General features: G+C 41.0%; 1 protein-coding gene across 1 annotated transcript in view; it reads right to left on the bottom strand.

The window, feature by feature from the left end:
- Nucleotides 1-23,110, bottom strand: part of INTS8 (integrator complex subunit 8) — a 24,134-nt gene extending 1,024 nt beyond the window's left edge. The window contains exons 1-26 of the mRNA XM_031591016.2: nt 22,886-23,110; nt 21,798-21,972; nt 19,971-20,111; nt 19,532-19,603; nt 18,307-18,358; nt 17,163-17,345; nt 16,557-16,664; nt 15,654-15,809; nt 14,991-15,091; nt 13,866-14,007; nt 12,668-12,738; nt 12,358-12,533; nt 9,796-9,929; nt 9,126-9,236; nt 8,373-8,574; nt 7,799-7,920; nt 6,572-6,756; nt 5,234-5,267; nt 4,843-4,899; nt 4,698-4,759; nt 4,121-4,239; nt 1,946-2,049; nt 1,373-1,423; nt 305-378; nt 155-219; nt 11-54 (exon numbers count right to left, since the gene is read on the bottom strand). Of these exons, the coding sequence (XP_031446876.1) occupies nt 11-54; nt 155-219; nt 305-378; nt 1,373-1,423; nt 1,946-2,049; nt 4,121-4,239; nt 4,698-4,759; nt 4,843-4,899; nt 5,234-5,267; nt 6,572-6,756; nt 7,799-7,920; nt 8,373-8,574; nt 9,126-9,236; nt 9,796-9,929; nt 12,358-12,533; nt 12,668-12,738; nt 13,866-14,007; nt 14,991-15,091; nt 15,654-15,809; nt 16,557-16,664; nt 17,163-17,345; nt 18,307-18,358; nt 19,532-19,603; nt 19,971-20,111; nt 21,798-21,972; nt 22,886-23,015 (2,871 nt within the window). The 5' untranslated portion in view covers nt 23,016-23,110. The remainder of the gene's footprint in view (nt 1-10; nt 55-154; nt 220-304; nt 379-1,372; nt 1,424-1,945; nt 2,050-4,120; nt 4,240-4,697; nt 4,760-4,842; nt 4,900-5,233; nt 5,268-6,571; nt 6,757-7,798; nt 7,921-8,372; nt 8,575-9,125; nt 9,237-9,795; nt 9,930-12,357; nt 12,534-12,667; nt 12,739-13,865; nt 14,008-14,990; nt 15,092-15,653; nt 15,810-16,556; nt 16,665-17,162; nt 17,346-18,306; nt 18,359-19,531; nt 19,604-19,970; nt 20,112-21,797; nt 21,973-22,885) is intronic.

Here is a 23,110-nt window from a genome sequence, read left to right as displayed (position 1 = left end):
GTCAACTCACCGCTATCTGCCTCTTGTCTGTCTCACCTCTCTTGTGGTGGAGATCTAACAAGAAGTTAAGGCAAGCACAGGTGTGGGAACTACTCACTTTCTCCAGCCATGAACACCCAGCCTAAGCATTAGCAGCATTCTATTGAAAGGATACATGTCAAATACTCCAAGATTGTGACATCCCAGATGTATTCATAATATGAATCCATGGCATCATGACTGAAAGAAAACACAGGTGATTATATGTAATGTTTGTATATCAACATGTTAATAATCTAACCTGTAAGTTTTACTGTAATAATACCTGTTTTGTTCCTGCAGTGCCTTGAATGCCGTTTTATAGTCTACTTCTCTGAGGAACTGGCACAAAATAGCCACCTACAAAGATATCATATAAGGAAAAACTTCGTTACAGAAACGGTTGTTAAGCACTGGAATAGGCTCCCCAGGGAGGTGGTTGAGTCACCATCCCTGGATGTGTTTAAAAACCGTTTGGATGTGGTGCTCAGGGACATGATTTAGCGAAGGGTTGTTAAGAGTTAGGGTAGTACGGTCAGGTTGGGTTGGACTCTTATGATCTTTAAGGTCTTTTCCAACCTAAACGATTCTATGGTTCTATGATATAAAGGCAGGCTCAGGTGTCTTTCATACCCTTAGCCTCTACTACTGGGAATCTGCCACAAGATGCAGTGACCCCATCCAGCTTCCAGACCCAGGCAAAAGCTCCTTCCCACACAGAGCCGGGGGGAAAAAGACTTTTCCAGACAAGTGGGAAGGGACAGACCAGGCTTCAGGGTTTCTAAATATGTTTACTAAGGTCTGATATAGGAGCTACTATAAGCTTTGAACAGTCAATTGCTACATGTAGTTAGCAGGTGGAACAAGGCTACCATTATTTAAATATTAAAAACAAATGGGGGACAAAACCAAAACAACCCACTTCTGACTATCTCTATTTCTGCAATAATCAGGTTGGATATTAGGAAAAATTTCTTCTCCAGAAGAGTGGTGAGGGAGTGGCACAGGCTGCCCAGGTTGGTGGGGGAGGCACCATCCCTGGAGGTGTTCAAGAGGCATGCAGAGGAGACGTGGTTACTGGGCATGGTGGGAATGGGCTGATGGTTGCACTAAATGACCTCAATGGTTTTTTCCAACCTTAATCATTCTATGATCATTTCTAAGCATGCGTTTATTTACTTGTTAACTTGGGTCCTTAAATGTCCTACAGGCAATGGTAACAAATGATTTTATTGCAGGTTGCATTTGCAAGGAAAGCTGGATTCCAATTTTATTTTTAGAAAGTTTCCCAGTAACTTCTGAATTCAAAACATTTACAAATGTCATTTCCTTAGTACCATGCTTGGGCTCTTACCTGTGTGTGGCAGTTGAGTAAGGAGCAACACTTTATCATTCTTTTTATCACCTACAGAATGGTTAAAAAAAGTTTTCCAACTGTTAGCAACGGAACAGACCGAGCAACAAATCTCTATTCATTTTTTAAATAGGATCTGCTATATACCAACCTTCTTCTAACCCCTTCCCCCATCCTTGTGTTTGGGCACATTCCAGCAGGCAGCTGAGCCCAGCAGAGCTCACAGAGCAGAGCACTGCACTCCTGGTAGAGGCCGCTGCAAAGCAAGCTGCAGCACCAGGGCACAACATCCCTGCCAGGAGCTCTGGACGGCTGCAGCTTGGCACAGAGTAAAGCTCTGACTGGTCTATGAAGGGTTATAAATCACAAGAAAAAGACTGAAGCACTCACTTCCCATACAAACAGAAGCAATAGAGCAGGGTATGAAAATAACCTCCTGTCCTGGACACAGACAAGCAGTTACTTCCCACCACCTGCTGAAATGCAGCAAATTTGTATCTACAGAGGATGGGAATGCTGAATCCATCCCATCCTGCTTGTGCACTTAAATTCCAGTCCAACACTGTAGCTCACCTGGTCTGTGAACACATCGGGTGGTACCATCTTATTGAAGAAATCAGAGCACACAGCTCCTGCCTGCAGATAATAGTGAAGGGCTGCTGAATACTGGTTTGTTGCTGCAGTGGAAAAAGGGCAAAACAAGGACTTACAATTGAATAGAGCAGTTCATTTCTAAGACTCAGATCAATTGTTTATAGAATTATTCAGACCCTGTTAGCTAAATTCTATTTAGAAAATGACTTGCATATGAGCTGTAAAAACACGAGAGGTAGTAAAATTTATAGAAAAGCACACAATCAGGCAAACTGCCAACACAGGCAAAGGACTGAGCTCTGAGAATTCGTTTTCACTTTCCAGGTATTTGATCCCAAGCCCGTCAGCTTCAGAACAGCAAAGGAGTTTGCTTCTTGGAACTCAGCACATGGGTGGCAGGGAAATTCAGGCAGCCCAAGCATCCCTGCTCTTTCTGGTACCAGCTTCAGAGGTACCCCACATAAACGTCCTCTCCCTGGGATGCTGTTCCGCTACATACAAGTGAGCACTCTGTTCAGTTTTGGGCACCTCTGTACAGAAAGGTGCTGGAGCAGGTCCAAAGAGGGCAACAAGGCTTGTGAAGGGCTTGGAGAATATGCCCTATGAGGAGAGACTGAAGGAATTGGGGCTGTTTAGTCTGGGGAAAAGGAGGCTGAGGGGAGACCTTATTGCTGTCTTCCAATATCTGACAGGTGACTGCAACGAGAGCAGAGCTGGTCTCTTCTCACTGGTGACAGAACGAGGGGAAATGGCCTCAAGTTGTGCCAAGGGAGGTTTAGGCTGGATATCGGGAAAGCTTTCTTTACAGAAAGGGTTGTTAAGCACTGGAATAGGCTCCCTGGGGAGGTGGTTGAGTCACCATCCCTGGATGTGTTTCAAATCCGTTTCGATGTGGTGCTCAGGGACATGATTTAGCAGAGGGTTGTTAGAGTTAGGGTAGTATGGTCAGGTTGTGGTTAGACTTGGATTATCTTTAAGGTCTTTTCCAGCCTGAGCTGTTCTATGATTCTATGAAGTAGTGAACACTGCCTGTTTATAACCCTGAATCACTTTCCCATATTCAAGACGGGAGCTCCAACCATGGGACTACAACCCATTGTCCCACCTCAAACACCTTCTGGATAAATCTGTCTCTGTTTGGAACTACGGTGCTTTCTGCACTACACACTCCTGCATGACACAGCCACCCTCCTGTTCACATGAGGTTTGGAAACATGCACTCTGCCTCCTGCAAAAGATCCAGGCACAGCAAATGGATGGCAGTGGCAAAGCACCCCCTCCTCCTGCTTTACTGGCAAAGAACAATCCAGCTTCAATGCTAAATTCCACTAGAATGGAATCTATAGGTAACTGAAGCACAAGAAATACCCAACTACCTTTGGAGACTGTTTTAACATTACCATTCTCTAACACATATTTGTCAGGCTGGCTTGTGAAAGTTCATACTTCACAGTGTAAGTAGAGAGAGTGAGGGGCTGATGAAATTTCCAGAGCCTGACTCCAGACAGGGCAGTGGCAGTGAGTTACCAGCCAGGCTGTGCAAGGCTCCCCAGGCAGTGCTAACTGCTGCAATCCAGCTGCATGTCACAGTGCCTACAATCTGAACTGTTCCACGTCCCAGTGCTGTCGGCTGCTCCCAGCTACGAGCCCCTGGGATAAGCACTGGGGAAGTGGCAGATTGAAGACAGAAAGATAGAAAAGGGTTTCCCATCACAACCAGTACCAAACCAGTTCACTTTTCCTCGTTCACAAACCCTAGGTACCTCCTGTATAAGATACAGATCCTCTCTGCTTGTCTTCTGCTTCAGTAAAGCTGATCTCCACATCTGAACACAAACGCTATCCACAAAACTTTTTTTAACTTAATACTAATATTGCACTAATACACCACTTGAACAAAGCAAAATTATCAACAACTCTGAAAGTTTCCCCTACCCTAGGAGCAAGTCCACACGATCCACTGAAAGCTGTATGTCAGCTCAGACAGCCTCCTAGGCAAAGTCACCAACACTACTGCCCCCAAAGACTCTGAAGTCACATCACATAAGCTTCTTTCCATAGAAGTAACTATAAGGAGGGTTATGAAGGCAGGCAAACTTCAAAATAAACACTGCCCCCACGCATGCAACTAAAAAACATACTGGTGTTGCTTACCAAAATAAATATCTGCCTGGATAATTAACCAGAAGTGGTTGTTGGAGTTGATTGTCAGTGCATAGTTGACGAGCTCTTTAACTGTGACAGCCACGGCTTCAAAATCCACTGACTGAAGGCTGAAAGGAAAAAAAGGAGAAAAAAAGAATTCCTAGATGATTGTGCAAAGCTGTAGCTCCATGGAGCCTCTGAATTGGAGAGATACAGTTCAGTCTGGCCAGAACAAACTAAAACATGCCATATGCCACTTCATATTTTGGCAAATATTTTAACATCTTTAAAAACTATATCAGTTATTTCGTACCAAAATATCACAGAGCTCACATAGCTACATACAGCTTAGTAAAGTAGATAACTTAAACTAAATAATAATCCTCTTTCTTGTACCTGCATCTCCATCAATACCATCAAGTTAAGAACAGAAACTTCCACACAATCAGAGCAATCTATCTGCAAACAACAGGGGTCAGTGACGCCTTACAGTCACACTAACACTGATAACTTCTGCACAGCAACTGGAACTAAACCAACTACCTAAATTTATTTGTAAAGTCATCCTTGGAGTTAATGATCTTACTTGGGAATAGATGAGGGCCAGATGGAGATGTACTCTGCTGTAATATCATTCACAATATCTTCCTAAAGAAAGAGGGACAATAAAGCAGGTTACAAAGATGAGTGCTTCAAGAAATCCTAACACCATTTGTATGAAAGATACTAACCCGAACATTATGAAGCTTGACAAACAGGGACAATATTGTAGTTAAAACCAATGGTTCCTGTAAAGAAAAGAAAAAAGATATCCCCATGAAATCAGGGAAGTCTATTTTTCTCCCTATGCTTTAAAACTACATAATATGTTCTGACATTGCTATGATCATCTACTGAGACAGTATTTTGTTAAGAATCCTGCAGCACAGGAATACTGCAAGAGAATTTCTTTATGTAATCTTTAATTATTTCAGACTATTTTCAATACTGCTGTATAACAGGTATCATAAACTGAGCTCTTCAGCCATTCGGTTTTCTGGACTTTTCGTGTTAAATTCCAGAGAAATGTGATACTAAAAGAAAGTTCTGGTTCCAAACATATTCAAGTCCACTGTAACTTACCCGAAGCTTTTTGATGAAGGACAACAGTTCACTCCTAAATAAAGAATACAAATATCTGTGAGCCACCATCCACAACTGAGAACTCAGGCAAACTCAATTCACTGGAAACAAGTCAGTCAAGCAAATCCTTCATCTGCCAGAACATCTCTTCAACTCTAAGCTTATAAATACAGGATATATAACTGAAAATATTCAATCATTTTCAACACAGTTGCTAGCAATTCCACTTTTATAACTGAAAAAAATAAAGAAGTTAAATAAAACACCTGCCATTGTATCCTGGGTTGCACCAAGACAACTGTGACCAGCAGGTTGAGGGAGGTGATCTTGCCCCTCTACTCTGCTCTCCTGAGACCCCACATGGAGTACAGCATCCAGTCCTGGGCCCCCAACACAAGGACACTGATACACCAGAGCGGGTCCAGAGGAGGGCCACAAAGACGATCAGAGGGTTGGAGCACCTTCTGTATGAGGAAAGGCTGAGAGTTGGGGCTTTTCAACCTGGAGAAGAGAAGGCTCTGGGGGGACCTTATAGCAGCCTTCCAGTACCTGAAGGGGACCTACAGGAAAGCTGGGGAGGGACTTTTTGGATGGGCAGGTAGTGATGAGAGAAAATGGTTTGAAACTGGAAGAAGGTAAATTTAGACTAGATATTAGGAAGCCCAAAAACATCAACTGTTTGGACAAATCAGAGCCCTAAATCAGTCACACCAGCCAACACAAAGGCTAGCAGAAGTTACGTAACTGACAGTGAAATGACTCCATTCAACATCTTTTTCTCCCACTCCCCACAGGCTTTGTTTCACGACTGAGTAACATTTAGTTTTCAAAACCTAAAGCCAGATGTGGACATCTACACTGTGAGCTAGGAGCTTAGAATATATATAAAAGAATCTGTAAAGCAACTCTATTCAATGCAGACACCACCAGTTGCTCAAAAAACTGTCCTCTAAATGCCATCGACTTCACTCGAAGATTGCTTGCGAAGTTGTGGATGCCCCATCCCTGAAGGCACCCAAGGCCAGGCTGGATGTGGCTCTGGGCAGCCTGGTCTGGTGGTTGACAACCCTGCACGTAGCAGGGGGGTTGAAACTAGATGATCCTTGTGGTCCTTTTCAACCCAGGCCATTCTATGATTTTATGATCTATGCTGCTCATGATGAGAATACATCACGCTTTTAGCATCTCAACACTGCCTCGAATCCCACCCACCCCTTTTCTCTCACCAAAAAGGAAAGCCAACACACTACCCTAATACCCAACACTGCCCACTGCTCACAACCGTTGGGTTAGATACACAATTCAAACAACCTTTAAAAGCAATATAAGGAAACACACCTGTACATAATGCCTAGTGTAGATTCTCTGTGCTTTATCAAACTCACTCTGCCGTCGTTCCCCCGTTTGTGCTGGTTGGATACACTGCAGATCTGTACGACGACTTCCCAGAGATCTTTGGCTGTCCTTCTGCTTTCCTTGGGACCTGGGAGTTCTTTGCACGTAGCAGCCAGCAACTGCCCCAGCTATGCAGTGCAAGAGAAGAAATACAACACATAGAGCTTCTCTGAATGTTTACAAGAGCAAAGAGATAATTTGTATTTAAAATGGCCAAGAAAACAATTTTAAGCTACAAACATCAGATCAATGTAGCTAAACTTCACAGCAGAAGACACTGATCTGTAATGTGGAAGACAGGAATAAAACAACAAAGCATTCTTCCCAGTTTCTTTATGGAGTACTTCATTATGAAGAGCTCCTGAAAACAAGCTTTACGTTCTACTTATTCAAATAATACATTGCACAAAACCTAAAAAGCAAATTGGAGTTTTAAAATGACTTGATCCCTTTGATATCTATACAATAACTAACCTGAAATAAAAGAAAAAGTTGCAGTGGTACTCTTTGCTACACAGAGAAATCAAAAGGTCAACATGGAAATTAAGCAGCACCTCAGCTAACCAAACTTGGCCAAAAAAATGAACATCACATAACACAACTGCATTAAGCTTCACTGTATGACTGATGTGAGAATAGAGCTATTCTGAAAGCAAGGTTTCACAAAGGGCAGTGCTTGAATGCCCCCAGAAACTAAACACTGGACTCAGGCTCACAAGCAGAGCTATCACAGTGCATTTGAAAAAAAAAAAAAAAAAAAAGCATTTTAGGAACAGAGTCAGTGAATGATATCTAAACCAGTCATAGCTCCTCCATAAGCCTGGGCTGAATCCCAGTTGAGAGTCCAGGCCTTCAAGGAAGGTGTTTCAGCACTCAGCTTGGGGATCCTTCCCACACATACCCACTGCCTAGGGAACCAACCTGAGCTGGTCTAAGGCATTTTGTTTCATCTGTTCTGCATCAGGACCTGCAAGTCTTTTACCAGCTGTCAAACAGGTTTGCTGCTTAGCCTTGCTAGGCTCTCCACTTTGCTACATTTCACTTATCATAGCAACAAAAGAAACTGAAACCCTCACGACAGAAAGGTAAATGCTTTTAGAAGTACAAGAGACCTCAACAAGAAAAAGCCAGTTACAGTCTGACATGGCTTTGAGACTGAGTGCTCATTACCTTCACATAAGGATTAGTCTGAACCAGAGGTAATGGAACTTGCATGGTCAAGTACTCATTTTCACGCCAGTTTAACAAGAAGGCAACACACTCTTCAGCTATAACTTGTCGAAGAGGAATATCTGGAAAGAAATGGGCATTTTTATTTTTTTTGAGAAAAACAGCATTGTAAGAAACCAAGCAAAGCCAAAAAACCAAATCAGGATCAACTGCTTCCTCCAGCTGCAGCAGTACTACACAGTTCCCTCAGCATGAAAGCACAAGGACTGCTTTAACGACTAGGAAAACTCTGCAGATGAAAGTGCAGTGTTTATCCTGTTCAAACCCTCTGAGTGGTACCCAGCAGAAACTGGCAATGTTTAGCAACATGCAAGCATCGTGATACTCTTAATCTTTAGAAGTTGGAAATAAGAACAACAAAGAAAAACCATGTCAAACCTCACTACTGTTTTTCAAGTTACATACTGAAATATCTAAAATACAAAGGTATTGCTCTTCCCTCCCCCCCCACTTTTTTTATTTTATTAAAGCTTTGTGCTTTGCTGCATCTCAGGAGAAAGGGCAATGTACTTACCAGGTACTCTCATTTCCAAGTATCCTCGGACTCTGCTTATAAGATCAGAAGGAGGACGTTCCCCAGTTGCACCAGCTCCAGCTTCATGTGTGTAAATGTCCAAGAGCAGCATTTCATTCAACATGACTTGACGGAGTTTTGGAGAAAATTCTGTGACAAGCTCTAAGCAAGCAGCAAAAAGCTGCTTAGCGTGGACAAAATCCTGCAGCGAAGAGGTTACATATTAATGGCTCTGAATGGATTCATAAGGAAAGACAAAGCTGAAATCCTGGCTGAAAGAGCATTCATGCTCATTGTCAGCATTGCTTAGGAAACTCACAATTATCATTTGCATTATTGAGTTCTTTGGACTTGCTATTAAGCTTAACAGTTGCCACAGTTTCAGACTTTTCAAACAAAACAAGAAGCTCAAGCTAAAACATAACAGAAGTTGTCTGTAAGCATATTATGCAGAAATCTTGGTTTTTCCCTGTAGATCAGCAAACTACAGAACAGTCAATTACAAGGCAAATAAAACAGCATTCCAATAAATCCTTTGTGTAAACGGGCCAAAAACCAGCACTTCCTATCAATGTGTTGAGTTTAGATACATTATTTAGTACATCCCAGTCAAAATGTATGAATGAGATTATCTCCAGGCCCAACTCACTGGAAAGCCATTATCCTTGCTCTGGAAATCTGAGAGAAATATTTAACTACTATATGACACACACACACAAATGAACTCACAGCAAGTTGGGATGGTTTGCTCACCTTAATTGCACAGCAGTGTAATCCCTTCGCCATAAGGATGTAGACCAAATCCCTAGTCAGATTATCTTTGATTCCTAGAATAACATTGCCATAAACATTTGGTACTTCCCACTGTGAGAGAAACATGCAAGTCATTTGCACAGAAACAGGGTTTAGAATTCATACATTTGCTTGAATACTAAGAATAAAGCTCAAAATGTTGAGAGAGATGAACTTTAAAGTGCCAAATCTTTCAGAAATGTTTGCATTTCATTACAGTAAGGTATGGCTCAGGCATACAGAAATACCCTAAAAGGGCTACCTGTTGTACTCTGTTCATATGCTGAGTATGCAGTCATTTGGGAGACAGAGACAAAAAAACCAAAAACTTAACCAAAGGAAAGAAATCTACTCCTCTCTCTTTTTAACTGGTCAGAACACCGAAAACAAAAACTAAAGAAATTTACTCTCATGCAACAGGTTTGCAATACAAACAGCAATTACTTAAAATGAAGGTTAGGCATTTTGTCACAATATTTGAATTACAGAATGTTAGTTCAGATATACATTGTTATTTTTATCACCATTATGCAGAGAGATGAAAATGGAAATAGTGCATTGAGGATCTACGATAAAACGTTTACCATTCACAAAAAACAGTTCTATCATACGACCACACAGAATAAATTACCTTATTTGAAATAGTCCAGAACTGGCGTTCAGAAGTCATACCATGCAATTCAATCAAGATCTGACGAATCCTCCAAGGGTCTACTGACAATATGAGCTGATGTTCAAGCTGGCCAATATTGACACTTGCTGAAGCTAAGGGGAAAAAAAAAAGCAATGAGGTCTCCAGGGCATTCCTTCATAATGCAGATCCTTACAATACTTCAGTATATGACATTCTAAACAATAAACTAAGAACAGCGGATACACCAATGCCTTTCTAGAATCACAGAATTGCAGGGGTTGGAAGGGACTTCTGGAGATCCTCCAGTCCAACCCACTTCTGACACAGAGTAGGTTACACAGGAAAGCATCCAGATAGTAAAAGAGACTACAGAACCTCTCTGGGCAGCCTGTTCCAGTGTTCTGTCACACTGATATCATAAAATTTCCTCCACATATTTGCACGGAACTTCCTACTTTCCAGTTTGTGCCCACTGCACCTTATTCTGTTGCTAGGCATCACCAAAAAGCCTGGCCACATCTACTTGATACCCACTGTGCAGATATTTATAAGCATTGATAAGATCCCCCGTCTTTTCTTCTCCAGGCTGAACAGCATCAGGTCTCTCAGCCTCTCCCAGTAAGGGAAATACTCCAGGCCCCTCATCATCTTTGTGGCCCTCCACTGGACTCTAATAGTTTGATGTCTTTCTTGAACTGAGGAGCCCAGAACTGGACACAGTACTCCAGATGTGGCCTCAGCAGGGCAGATTAGAACTTCCATCAACCTGCTGATCATACTCTTTTTAATGCACCCCAGGATACCACTGGCCTTCTTGGTCGCGAGGGCACACTGCTGGCCACGGTCAACCTGTTGTCCACCAAGACACCCAGGTCCTTTTCTGTAGAGCTTTCTTCCAGCACATTAACCCCTAACCTATACTAATGCACACAGTTATTCCTCACCAGGCACAGGACTCTGTACTTGCCCTTGTTGAACTGTAAGATTCCTCTCTGCCCAACTCTCCATCTTGATTACAGCTCTGAAGCTGATGTTCCAGAACTAAAGGGCAACACAATGGAGAAAACATTCCTCTTTCACATTTGATATTTGAGATATTTGATATCTTAGCCACAACAAGAGACACCTCATCACTTTGCCAAGAAATGAGTCAGTCATTCATTTTCCTTCTTAGCATTTGCCTTTCTGCTTCTCGGGGTAGAGGTGTCTGGATTCTCAACTTTCCCTATAAAATCAACAGTCTTCAAGAAATGTTCTTGGTTTAAACTCTCGCTAAATTTATTTATTTCAGATCTGCAATTGACATGAAATTATTGCATAAAAATTACAGCTTCAAGTCACATGATCCATGGATGAAAAGCAGAGGAAATAAACTGTAGCATGTCGAGCTAACACAGTTTTAGGCCCCTTCCATGCTCTTGTGTGACTCTACATACAGTTCATGCTAACCTCACAATTCTCCCTACCTATGGGGCTGCTTGCAACATCCCCTTCTTTAACAACAGCAGCCCCCTGCATCCCCTTATCCCTGCTACAGCAAATTGTTACTCTGAAGATCTGCATCAAGTTCAAGATCTGTACCACAAAGTGTTTCTTTATTGCTTTAGTGAAAAAATGTGTTTTCACAAGTGGTTCAAGTCAATGTGTGACTGCATTAGAGCAGAAAAGGCTTGGTCTTCCCAGGTTCAGCCAGCAGCTTGTAGGCCTTTTTCTTACACTAGCTTTGAGCTGTGCTGCTGCAGTCAGCCAACTGCATCTGGGAAATGAGCTTGCTGAAAAACTTCGGGGTTACACACTGATAGGTTAAAAACTTCATCCAGATGGTATTCCTGGTCCAGCTCATCAGTCACACTAGCATTGGAGCTAGCATAAGTCTTATGAGGAGTGGCTGAGGGAGCTGGGATTGTTTAGTCTGGAGAAGAAGAGGCTCAGGGAAGACCTCACTGCACTCTACAACTTCCTGTAGGGAGGCTGTGATGAGGAGGGGTTTGGCCTCTTCTCCCAGACAACAAACAGGACCTGAGAAAATGGCTGCAAGTTGTACCAGAGGAGGTTTAGGTAAGACATAACTTCTTCTCAGAGAGTGGTCAGGCACTGGAATGGCCTGCCCAGGGAGGTGGTGGAGTCACTGTCCCTGGCAGTGTTCAAGAGGCACCTGGATGAGGAGCTACAAGATATGGCTTAGTGCTTGTGGTAGCAATGGTGATGGGAGGACGGTTGGACTAGATGATCTTGTAGGTCCTTTCCAACCTTGTGATTCTATGATTCTATGATAAATCCAAAGGTAGAAGAAATACCCTTACTGTAAACACCTGCCAGACAGATCCAGTTTAAACCAACTGCGATACCTCTCTTTCACTTGTCAGCTAGTACACACTCAGCTAAGATACAAAGCACAATCAAAAGAAGAATCTTCTTGAAAAGGTAGGGCATGCACTGACCGAAGATGAGAATGGTAAAAACCATTCTCTCTGAACTTATTCTGAGAACAGAATAAGTTCTCAGGTTTTCAAACAGGCAGCTGCATACATATAAGTCAACAGAAACATTGAAAATTACCTGGGATATCATAAAATGAAGTCACAGGTTTTGTGGACAGGTTGATTCGAAGAGATCTCTTCCGCATTTGATCAACAAGCAGTTTCCGTTCATCATCTTTCAGAAGCTTTATGAACAGCTCGTGAGATGAAATCATGAAGACAAGCTGAAGGTCTTCCAAACCCAAACACAAGTTTCTAAATTAAAAAGTTGATAATCAGCAGGAATAACCTGTTCGTTTGTCAAGTTGTAAGTTCTCAAAAGTATTTACTATGTTGCATTATGTTGCTTATAGGATGCAAGTTCATGATGTTCTAGAAGCAGTACGTACTTGAGAAATGCTGCCATTTTTCTCTTCAGAGATTCAGATGCAGTTTCCAAGTTTATTGATCTCGAACAAACCTGAGAAAAGTAAGCAGTAAATAATTAGGGCAGGGCTCAGAAAACTTAAAATATTTTGCTAGAGACAGTGTTGCTCTCCAGTCTTCTAACTCCAGATTAGTATCAGGTATCACCCCTCTCTCAAAGGAGGTAACAAAGTCACCTGATAAATACTGTAGCTATCACAGATGGATAAGAATCTCTTTCAATTGGGATACAAGAAGCTGTTTCAGACAACTGTGACCTTCCTTGACATAGTCCACATTCTTTTTTGCCAATTCCTCAGATATTTAGGCCTGCTGTCAGTCAAAAATACCATTAAGTACATAATAAAGTCCTTCTGCAGGAGTTTAAAAATGAACCAATATTCCAAAGAGCAAAACTGTAAAACCCACTAGGATTTACTTGTTTAAAGAAAAAAAGTAGAAGTTTCAAAAGAACTGAACAGCTCAATAATTACCAGCTTGCAAGAAATCTTTTTTTTTGTTTTGAGAAATAGGTTCACTTCTAATTTAAACAGTTGGAAAATCTTCTGCTGGCTCTGAAGTACAGAATACATCGGTCAATTTTTGACACATACTTGAAGAGAACTTGAAGCTGCAGCTGACAAGCTAAAGACAAGACCCAAATTAAGCAACAGAAGATATGAATAATAGCAAAGCAACAAAAAGAGTAGGTTCAGACTAAGTAGCAACAGCTTCTTAAAAAGCTTCACTGAGAGATTAAGTCTCACATGTACAGAAACTGAGCTGCTTCATGACAGGCCAGTTTGCTGTAAAAGCTACCAAGTGTGGTCATCTTCACTGATTACTTTGTTCCAGAATCTCTCTCTGAGACTTCATTTCTTTGTTCCTCAAAATAAACGTTCCATAACATTGCTGTGCGTTTTAATGAAGGAAGGAAATGCAGCAACTTCAAATCCAAGCTGAAGCAATATATCAACACAGCTTCAGTCCAGCAGGTGAACCATTAAGATGGAAGAATGATATAGAGTGTATTTGTGTTAGCTGTAATGGAGCTGAATAAATTTTGAGAATTTTCTCTGCTTCAGAAACAAGTGTTACTTGAAACAGCAATACAGTTAATGAGGGAAAGACGTACTCCATTAAATACCATTTCCCTTCTAGTTTCAGATGATAATTCCTTACCTCCAGGAGGAAGTCTATTTTCTCTTTGTTGGGCTTGAGGAACAGCTGACAGAACTGAATATCAATTATTTGACCCTGCAGTACATCACAGACGGTGTTGCATACGCAGATTTTGAAGCAAATTTCATCCAGAGCATCATTCCTGCATGAATACAAAACTCAAGATCACGACTTCCTTGACAAACGCAGTTTGTATCAAGGCAAATCCCAAGACAGATCCCAAGACAAGTCTGGAACACGTGCCTTTTCCAGACCTCTGAAAAAACTGACTCAGAATCTACATATTTTATTCAAGACCTCATTTTTTTTGACAGAGAATTATCTCCTTGACCACTGCTCTTCACATGCAAGCTTCATTCCCAGCACTGCTGAGACCCCAGCTAAAGCAGTGTACCTCACACACAGTTGTGTCAGCCCTCAGTAACCACACCCTACACATCACTGACAAAACAACTTCAGGCATATTCATGAACCTCAGAACGCACAATCATCAGACAAACTTCAAGTAAATAATCTACAAAACCCTCCTCTTAGGCTGCGTGTCTCACATACATGAGTACATTGATAAGAACAGCCTCTAAGATCCTTTTCTAGATCTTGTGATCCTGAAAAGTGAAACTGTCATAATTAGTATCTTCTTCTTCCCATGCGTGTTTGTCAAATATAGCCTTAATCTCCATAACTGAAATGCCTGTAGGCACCTTCACCTCAGAGACAAACTGTCTTCATTACATGAAGATATCTTGCACAGAGCCCTGATTCAAGTGCCTAAATTCCATGGAAGGTTGAATTTTAGACATGGCTTAGCACTTCTCAGGAGCCATCTGCAAGCTGCCATCGTAACATGCTTAATTATCTATATCTCTCTCTAAACTCCTAAGCTGATCCTCCAGGACTGAGCTGGTGTGGCAGTGCACATTGCACTTAATCACAGGCAAACTGCAGGGCCAGCGGTCCCAACGAAGTCCACATCTCCTGCAATATCACTGCTCAGTATGTAGCCTTATCACCTTTGATTTCAAGTTTTAGAAGACCTTCAAAGAGGTATTAATTTAGTTATAAGTTTAAAAACATATGTGTGTATATATATTTCCATTCCATTTAGATCATTAAATTAGGTCTCACCCTTGCTGAGCTTTTTGGAACAGCTCCCTCAGCACCGATTGTCTGAACTGAACGGGTAAACCGAGGGCTAGGTTATCTTCAAGGAATATCTTCACCAAGTCCTGCAACACAGGCAACTGGAATCATTCAATGGATAGTTCAAATATGAATAGAATAATTTTCTATCTGTCAAAATATTCAAAGAAAGCGAAGCAGCTTGCACCCACATATAACATTAAAAATCACTACACACCACTAGAAAGGGAACAAACAACAAAAATGTTCTTTCTCATCAGAGAATCAGAGATAAAAACATACATATCTCAGGAGTGATATACTCTGAGATCCAAAGAATTATAGTTAACCTAAAAAAGCCATTTAGCAGCTAGTAGAAATCATTTACACTGTCTGGAATCCAAAATATTTTAATCTGATACATATCAGATATATATATATATATATATAGATAGATAGATAGATATAGATATATATAGATATATATATATATATATATATAAAAATCTGACATATCAGATTATATTTCTATAGAAGCGTGTTCTATAACAGTATGTTAATGGTTGAACAAAATACTTAAGTATTTCCTGAAGTTCCCACCAGATCAGATGGAATCAGCAACACAATAAAAAATAACTCTCCACTGTAAGTGGACATTAACCACAGTACCTGATAGTTGCCAGATTTCATGCAGTTATGGATTTGATTATACGGAGTTGCCTGTTGAGATGCATCATCATCAGATGAGGTAAGAACTCCACAAGCTTGACAATACCCAGCTAACCGTTTCTCATCTATGGTACAATGAAGTGATGATGAACCAATCTGAAAAGTAGCATTCATTTTAAATCTTAGTGATCAAAAATATTATGAAATATGAGCTTAATTCTGAAACACAAACAGAAAAATCACAGTTTCCCCTAGCAGCAAAAAAAAAAACCAACCCAGAAAACTGTAAAGAATGTGTGCATACGGACACATTTTTATGCTCCTGTATGTGCACTTTACAGCCTAGATCGTGTTTTGTCTATTAAAACAGAACTTGAGTTTTGCAGTTTTGGAAATACAGATTAAAAAAATGTAAAAGGAAGCGTATCTTAGCTGTAAATGAAAAAGTTTTCTTTCAAAACAAAAGAGGTGAGAAAACAGAAATCTGATTTCCAGTGGAAAGTCAGATAAACAGGAATAGGAAGTGCCTACTGTTCATATGGTTTTCTTCCTCAAAAATACAGTGTCACTGTTAGAATACCACTACTGACACAGAATGTTCTGTACTGGTTAGCCAAGTTAATATTAGCACTGAAGACACCACCATTGCACTTCTTGATCAGTGCAATTTACATAAGGGAATATTTAACACAAAACAGAAGAAAACAGTGCCACATCATACCCAATCAATATAATTCTGTACAGAGCACAGTGTAAAAATCACATAACCCCCCCCCCCAAAACTGCCATCAAAATCCCATGAAGTTTATTAATAAATACTTATAGCAGTTACTACATTGCTAAAGAAGGAAGCAAAAATTTATTTTTTCCCCCCTTAGAAGAGCTGAACTCAACACTCATTACCTTTGCAATCAACTCCTTTGTTTTGAAAAACTTCTCTTTAGCATTTTCATGAAGAGCCGCATTTGTTGCTCCTTGTTGAAAGTAGATTGCACCCAAGTCATAGCAAACCTGAAAACAGCATTATCTCAGAAATTTATGTAATATCAAGTATTTCAGCCCTTTTTTTTCCTTACACGCTCTTCAAACTACTCCCAGTTTTATCTGGTGCACACACCGTGCACCTTTCCCCACATGCTTCAATTGTTTCCTCTCTACTTGTGATCTCAGTACAGGTAACTCTGCATGGGCATTACAAAATTACAGAATGATTTCCACATAACAGTAACAACACAGCCCTTGTCAGACAGTGCTTTACTCCAGAGTGAGAAAAAGTGAGAGTTTGGGGGAAAAAAAAAAAAAGAAAAAAAAAAGTGATAATATTTACAATATTGAAAGAAGCATAAATCAGCATAAAAGTGATGTCAATGGTATTTTATTGCTTTATACAAACAAAGAGCAAAGAAAAAATCAACAGAAAAATTCTGCAGCTTACCTTAAATTATGACATAACAATTTGTCTAAAGAAACAGAAATAAACAGAAAGCTTCAGTCTAGAATGTACAGTACCTGGCACTGTATCTCCTCTGCACTGATTTTTAGCCCAGCTGTGGAACTCTCTGTTTCTCCATTCACCATCCCAGGCTCCATGGCTAACAAATCCAGAGTTCTTATAGTGTGCACATAGAGATCCTTATTCAATTTAAGTGCTCCTTCTAGCACCAGGATGGAATCAGCAGCCTGCTCTTTCAACTACAATAATTCAAATGCATTGAGAAAAAGAAATCTCTTAGTTATGAGTTTAGCTTTGGGTTTAAATTAAAACTGTAACAGCAAAATAAAAAGACAGCCAAGAATTTATTTAGCACTTGTCTCACTGCACCTGTATTTCTTGTACAAGAAACAGATGTGTCACTGTCATTTCAGGTGCTTAGAGAAACAGGATCAGAGTTTCCAATAGAAACAATACTTTTCTCTTGGTTTCACCTATACTTCCGTCCAATTCTGGAGCGTGAAGTTATGCAACAGTTGGACTGGAAATTCTCAGTTATTATTTCACAGCTAAAATCAAAGCAGCTTCTCCTTGAACAGCAAAATTTTGTCACAATTTATGACAAATTGGTAAAACTTAATTTACATTCACTTATTTGAGAGAAAAGAAGTTTTTGGTGATTTCTTTTTTAAGCGTGGAGAAAAGAATCAATGCAGTGACTGCAATTGATTCTAAGTATAAGAGTAGTAAAAGGAGCTAAGTTGCTTATGGAAGTAGAAGCTTTATTCTTCCCCTTTCTTGCCTCTCTTGAAGTGAGGCACCCCTAGCATTCTGGTGGCAATGTCACACAGAAAACATCCCTACTAAATTTTCTTTAAAGAGAAGTTGTGACTTATTTTTCTGTCATACAGTTCGATAGCTCATGTATAGTATGGTCTTAATTATTAATTACACATTGATTTTGTAGAGGCTTGCTTGATTCATACAGCTCCACGCATGGACTGAAGAAAGAATGGCTAAACCTCACAAAACAAATTCCATACAGCATCCAATATAGGAGCAACACCATCCAAAACAAACACGAAGGAACTGTAGGAGATGCTAGAAGTAGCTAACATCACCTAAGTGCACTGAATCCAAAAGAACTGTAAATATGAATGGAAAGAAGATAATCACATCACATGTATATTCAAGTAAAAATTAGAGTACAAAAAAGCTCACCACTTTCAAAATGTTTTCAGTTAGTTCCTTTTCCTGCTGCATCTGGTTCATCCTGGAAAAAGAGGGATGCAGTCAACACTTCAGTTCTAAAGCAAACCATCACATTACTTTAATTCGTGCTCTAGGCCACAACAATTAATTCCTAAATACCTTTTTAACATCACTATGCCAGACCATTGAATGTTCTTAGCTATCTTTATCTGAAATAAAAATTATATAAAGATCAAATGAATGGTTTTCGATGAGAACATGATTTCATTAAAAGGTAGTTTCAAAGTTTTCATTGCCTTCCTTTCTTTATTATTATTTTTTAATCAGATTGTTCATATCAGCAAAAGCAATCACTTTGCACATCCTGAAGTCTCTTGAAGCTTCACTAGCAAAATCACAACCAGATTTGGATACAGACGGGACACTGCAGGATTTCTTATAGAATTACTAGCAGTATTTTCAATCAATGCACTTAACAAATTCATCGCAGTAACGGTACCATTATAGAATCATATCATAGAATCATAAAATGTCCTGGGCTGAAAAGGACCACAATGATCATCTAGTTTCAACCCCCCTGCTATGTGCAGGGTCGCCAACCACCAGACCAGGCTGCCCAGAGCCACATCCAGCCTGGCCTTGAATGCCTCCAGGGATGGGGCATCCACAACCCCAAAAACATGTGAAAAGCACCACTGAGATGCTCCCAACTTGATCTGAGAAATTTGGAATGTAAAAGTCAATTCCAAGAACAGGCTGTAACCGAAGCTGCACAACTCCTAGCATGTAAACTCACTATTGACTTTAAGTTAGTACTGCCTAATGAAACCAATAAAATAATTTAATTATTTCTCAGGTTATCAGAAATACAGTGTGGTAAATTGTTAAAATAAAACTGTACTAAGCAAACCAGAGCAGGATGTAAGAAATACTGCCTGTTTAAACTAGAGAATAAGCTTTCTGTCCCAAAGACTGCCATCTCCCTTTCTCCTATGATTCTTCACACTTCTACAAAGCCACAGATAAGAGACTAAGGAAGTAAAACCACACACATACAAATAAATTAAATGTGTTTGACAGAAATAAAAAATATACTTGAAGTAAAGACAAGTTTTCCACATTACAATTAACCGTGTTAAACAACTGTATATTAGCATGATTTAATCCAATTACAAGTTTTATTTCTGATTCCAAAATACTTATTAAGTCCAAATGAATTGTACTGGTAACTTACACATTTAGTTGAGGTGGACCAGGTTTCACTTGCTTTACAGGAAAACTGCTTTTAACAATGGTCCTTATGGCCCTACACAGGGGAAAAAATTAAGTGAAGAATGGCATTAGCCTCAGAAGTACAGTAAGAAGATTACATGCTTCTTAAAATATCAACTTATCACGTTTACTTTTATCTACTATAATACATCCTGTACTATTTTAGAAATGCTAAAAAAGTTAAAAGGCAGTAATATCTTTTATTTTTATGAATGTGCAAACCACTCCCTTGACTACTTTACTGAAAAAGAAACAGCTTTAGAATCACTTTTCTGACTTAGCTCCTCACTATAATCCACCCAGAGACCACAGTACTAATATTACTTTGAGATTCCCTCACTCCGCATACAGATATATAGCTCTACCATGGTTTTAAGGCCACTGCCTTAAAAGTACTTTACCATCTGTTGTAGAGTAGTATGGCCATGGCAGTGGTTGGGGGTAGGCTGGACAGGTCAACATCTACGTGTTTAGTCCCTGGGGGAACTTTGCTGATGCACAGAAGCTCATTCAGGAGCATGTTCAATACAGGAACAGATAAGCTACAAAAGATAAGAGAATAAGGTACTTGGTACAGTAAACCTACTTCTGGAATGTTTATGTGACACTGGTACTCAGTACTTCTTATTACTTAACAGCTACAAAGTATGGAATCACAGAATGGCCTGGGTTGAAAAGGACCACAATGATCATCTAGTTTCAACCCCCCTGCTATGTGCAGGGTCGCCAACCACCAGACCAGGCTGCCCAGAGCCACATCCAGCCTGGCCCTGGATGCCTCCAGGGATGGGGCATCCCCAACCTCCTTGGGCAACCTGTTCCAGTAGGTCACCACCCTCTGAGTGAAAAACTTCCTCCTAATATCTAACCTAAACGTCCCCTGTCTCAGTTTAAAACCATTCCCCCTTGTCCTATCACTATCCAACCTCATAAACAGTCGTTCCCCTCCTGTTTATATGCTCCTTTAAAATATTACAAGGCCTCAATGAGGTCTACCTGGAGCCTTCTCTTCTCATTTCCCAGTTCCTTCAACCTTTCTTCTAAACACTAGAATATACACTCTGTCAACTCAGCAGAACAAAATGTTCTGCATCTGATGGCACTCAAGATCAGGGATGTAAAACGGTTAACATTGTTATCAGCCTAAATCCAAGAGGAAAGCTGTTCCAACAGAGCTCAACTACTTCCATGCATGCTGGAATATTCCATATTTCAGACACATCCCAACAACTCAGTCATCTACTGCAGCAGATCCCAGCTAGTGAGGAAGTCTCAATGCAAACACAGATCGTACATCCAGAAGGTAAACAATTTCCATGTCATGGGGAACTATACTCACATAAAGAGGACATCTTTCTGTGCTGTCATGGCTTATCTCCCTTTCTACTGCATCCATCACCAAACAGCAAAGGTAAGATTAAGAATTGGAATAGCACCCTGTAGTTCCATTGCAAGCTGCAGTACACGAAGCCAGATGTCAGGTGGGACAGAACCTTCCTTGGTAAAACCAGAAGGCAGGCAGACTGGGTCCCATCACTCCTAGATTCTGTGGTATAATTTAAAACAGCTGAAACACTTACTTCAACAACTATTGAATGATGTTCAATAGCTGAACATCATTCAACTGCTCATAACAGCAAAAATTTTAGAAAAAAAGGTCCCAAGCTGGTTTGTGTTTGTTTTTTTTTTTTAACAATCCAAACTAACCTCACTTAATTCTCAACTAAAAGCAATCTGAAGGATCATGAGCTCACAGAAGATGACCTCTTGCTACCATGTAGAGAGATGCTTCTATTAGTAACTGAAATGCCTTTGGATTATTTCACAAACCCAACAAACAAAGAAAACCACCAACAACAAAACACCCAACAAACCAAAACACCGCAGATGGACCAAAAATTCTCACTGAATCCTAGAGTCACCACAATATTGTTATACTGTAGAGCTCAGTTTAGAATCAGGATTATGTCTGTAGCTTAAAAAGGTGCTGACAGAAAACATGCCATGAATAAATGCCAGCACAAGTTCCTCCTGCAAGAAAGGAAGCAGCCTTAAAAAAGCTCTTTTGTGCAAATTCACATACAGCTAAAGTATATGTAAAGCCTACTGTACACCAGGTGCTTTTTTCTGTCGAGTACGGTGGTTACACCAGTTGGTACTGAAGGTCTTTTCCAACCTAAGTAACTCTGTCATTCAGCAGTTTTAGTATGGAGCTATACAGACTGTACCTTTTCTCCAATACATCCAAATCCCATTTCAGATGAGCAGCAACTTTAAGAGCAAGAAGTTTTAGAATGCGGTTTCTTTTGTTATCGGGAGGTGGCTGGACCTGGTTCTGTTCATTCACCGATGGTTTGGAAGCTTGTTCCAGGAACTGGACGATCAGCTGCACAGGAGGAGGATCTGCAGAGAACACAGACGCTCATTAGAGGGCAGCTAAGCCCAGAAATTCATTTCTTGTTGCAGCCACGATCATCACACACAGAACCAATTGTAGGGGTTGGAAGGGAACCTCTGGAGATCATCACGTAAAACCTCCCCTGCTACAGCAGGTTCCCAGCAGCAGGTTACACAGGAAAACCATCTCATCTCCTTATCAACTACACAGACAACACAATCACCTGTCAGTTTCTAATTCCAAATGGTATTTGTTTCTGTTGAATCAGACTGGCATTTTTATTTAGCCTTCACATTTACTCGACCACAGCCACGGCACTCATACTTTGTCATTTATTTCCTATATAAGTGCTGTGTGACTAAATCATGCAAGATACTGTAAAAATACATACCCACTTTTCAAAACATTGAGAAGAATTACAAGTAGGTACGAGTAACTTCTGGCATTTCTGAATACACTCAGAAAACACCATTTGTCTGATTTTGGGGATACACGAAAACCAAAGATGCTCCCCCTTACAATAAAAGACTCTTCAGTACCGCAGGGCTGTTCTGATGAACTTCAGACAATCAATAATCAATATTTTTAATCGGAAAAGGACAGCATAAGGTGCGAGCACAAAAGATCTCGCCTGACTGTGCTTCAATCTACTTTCTGCAGAAGCAACGCTGTCACCGCAGACATCCCTGCGCCCGCAGCCTGCCGGCAGAACCCAGCAAACGCCGAATTCGGGACACGATTCAATGTGATGACTAAACGCAAAAGAAGCACGTTCCGCCGCATTCCGGCCCGCCGGGCACGGAGCTCGTCAGCGCCCCGAGCCGCCCTCAAGGAGCGGGGAGAGGCCGGGCCGCAGCGGCCGAGCAAGACGGAGGCCCGCGATGAGCCGGCAGCGGGGCCAGGCCGCGCCGCACGCACCGGGAGAGGGCTTGCGCAGGTGTTGCTCCAGCAGATCTTCCTCCAGCAGGAACTCGAACCAGGAGGTCTGCGGCGGAGTGCAGGGCCGGCTGGAGGTGGCGGCCTCCCGGTCCGCCGCTTCGGCGCTCATCGCTGCCGCGGCCCCGCGGAGCACCCGCGGATACGGCACAAACCGCGCCCGCCCGCGGAGGAGGCGGTCCCGCCAACAAGATGGCCGCCGCGCAC

Source organism: Phasianus colchicus, chromosome 3 (assembly GCF_987193195.1).
Source record: "Phasianus colchicus chromosome 3, bPhaCol1.hap1.1, whole genome shotgun sequence".
Taxonomy (NCBI): domain Eukaryota; kingdom Metazoa; phylum Chordata; class Aves; order Galliformes; family Phasianidae; genus Phasianus; species Phasianus colchicus.
This window is presented reverse-complemented; position numbering and strand designations above follow the sequence as displayed.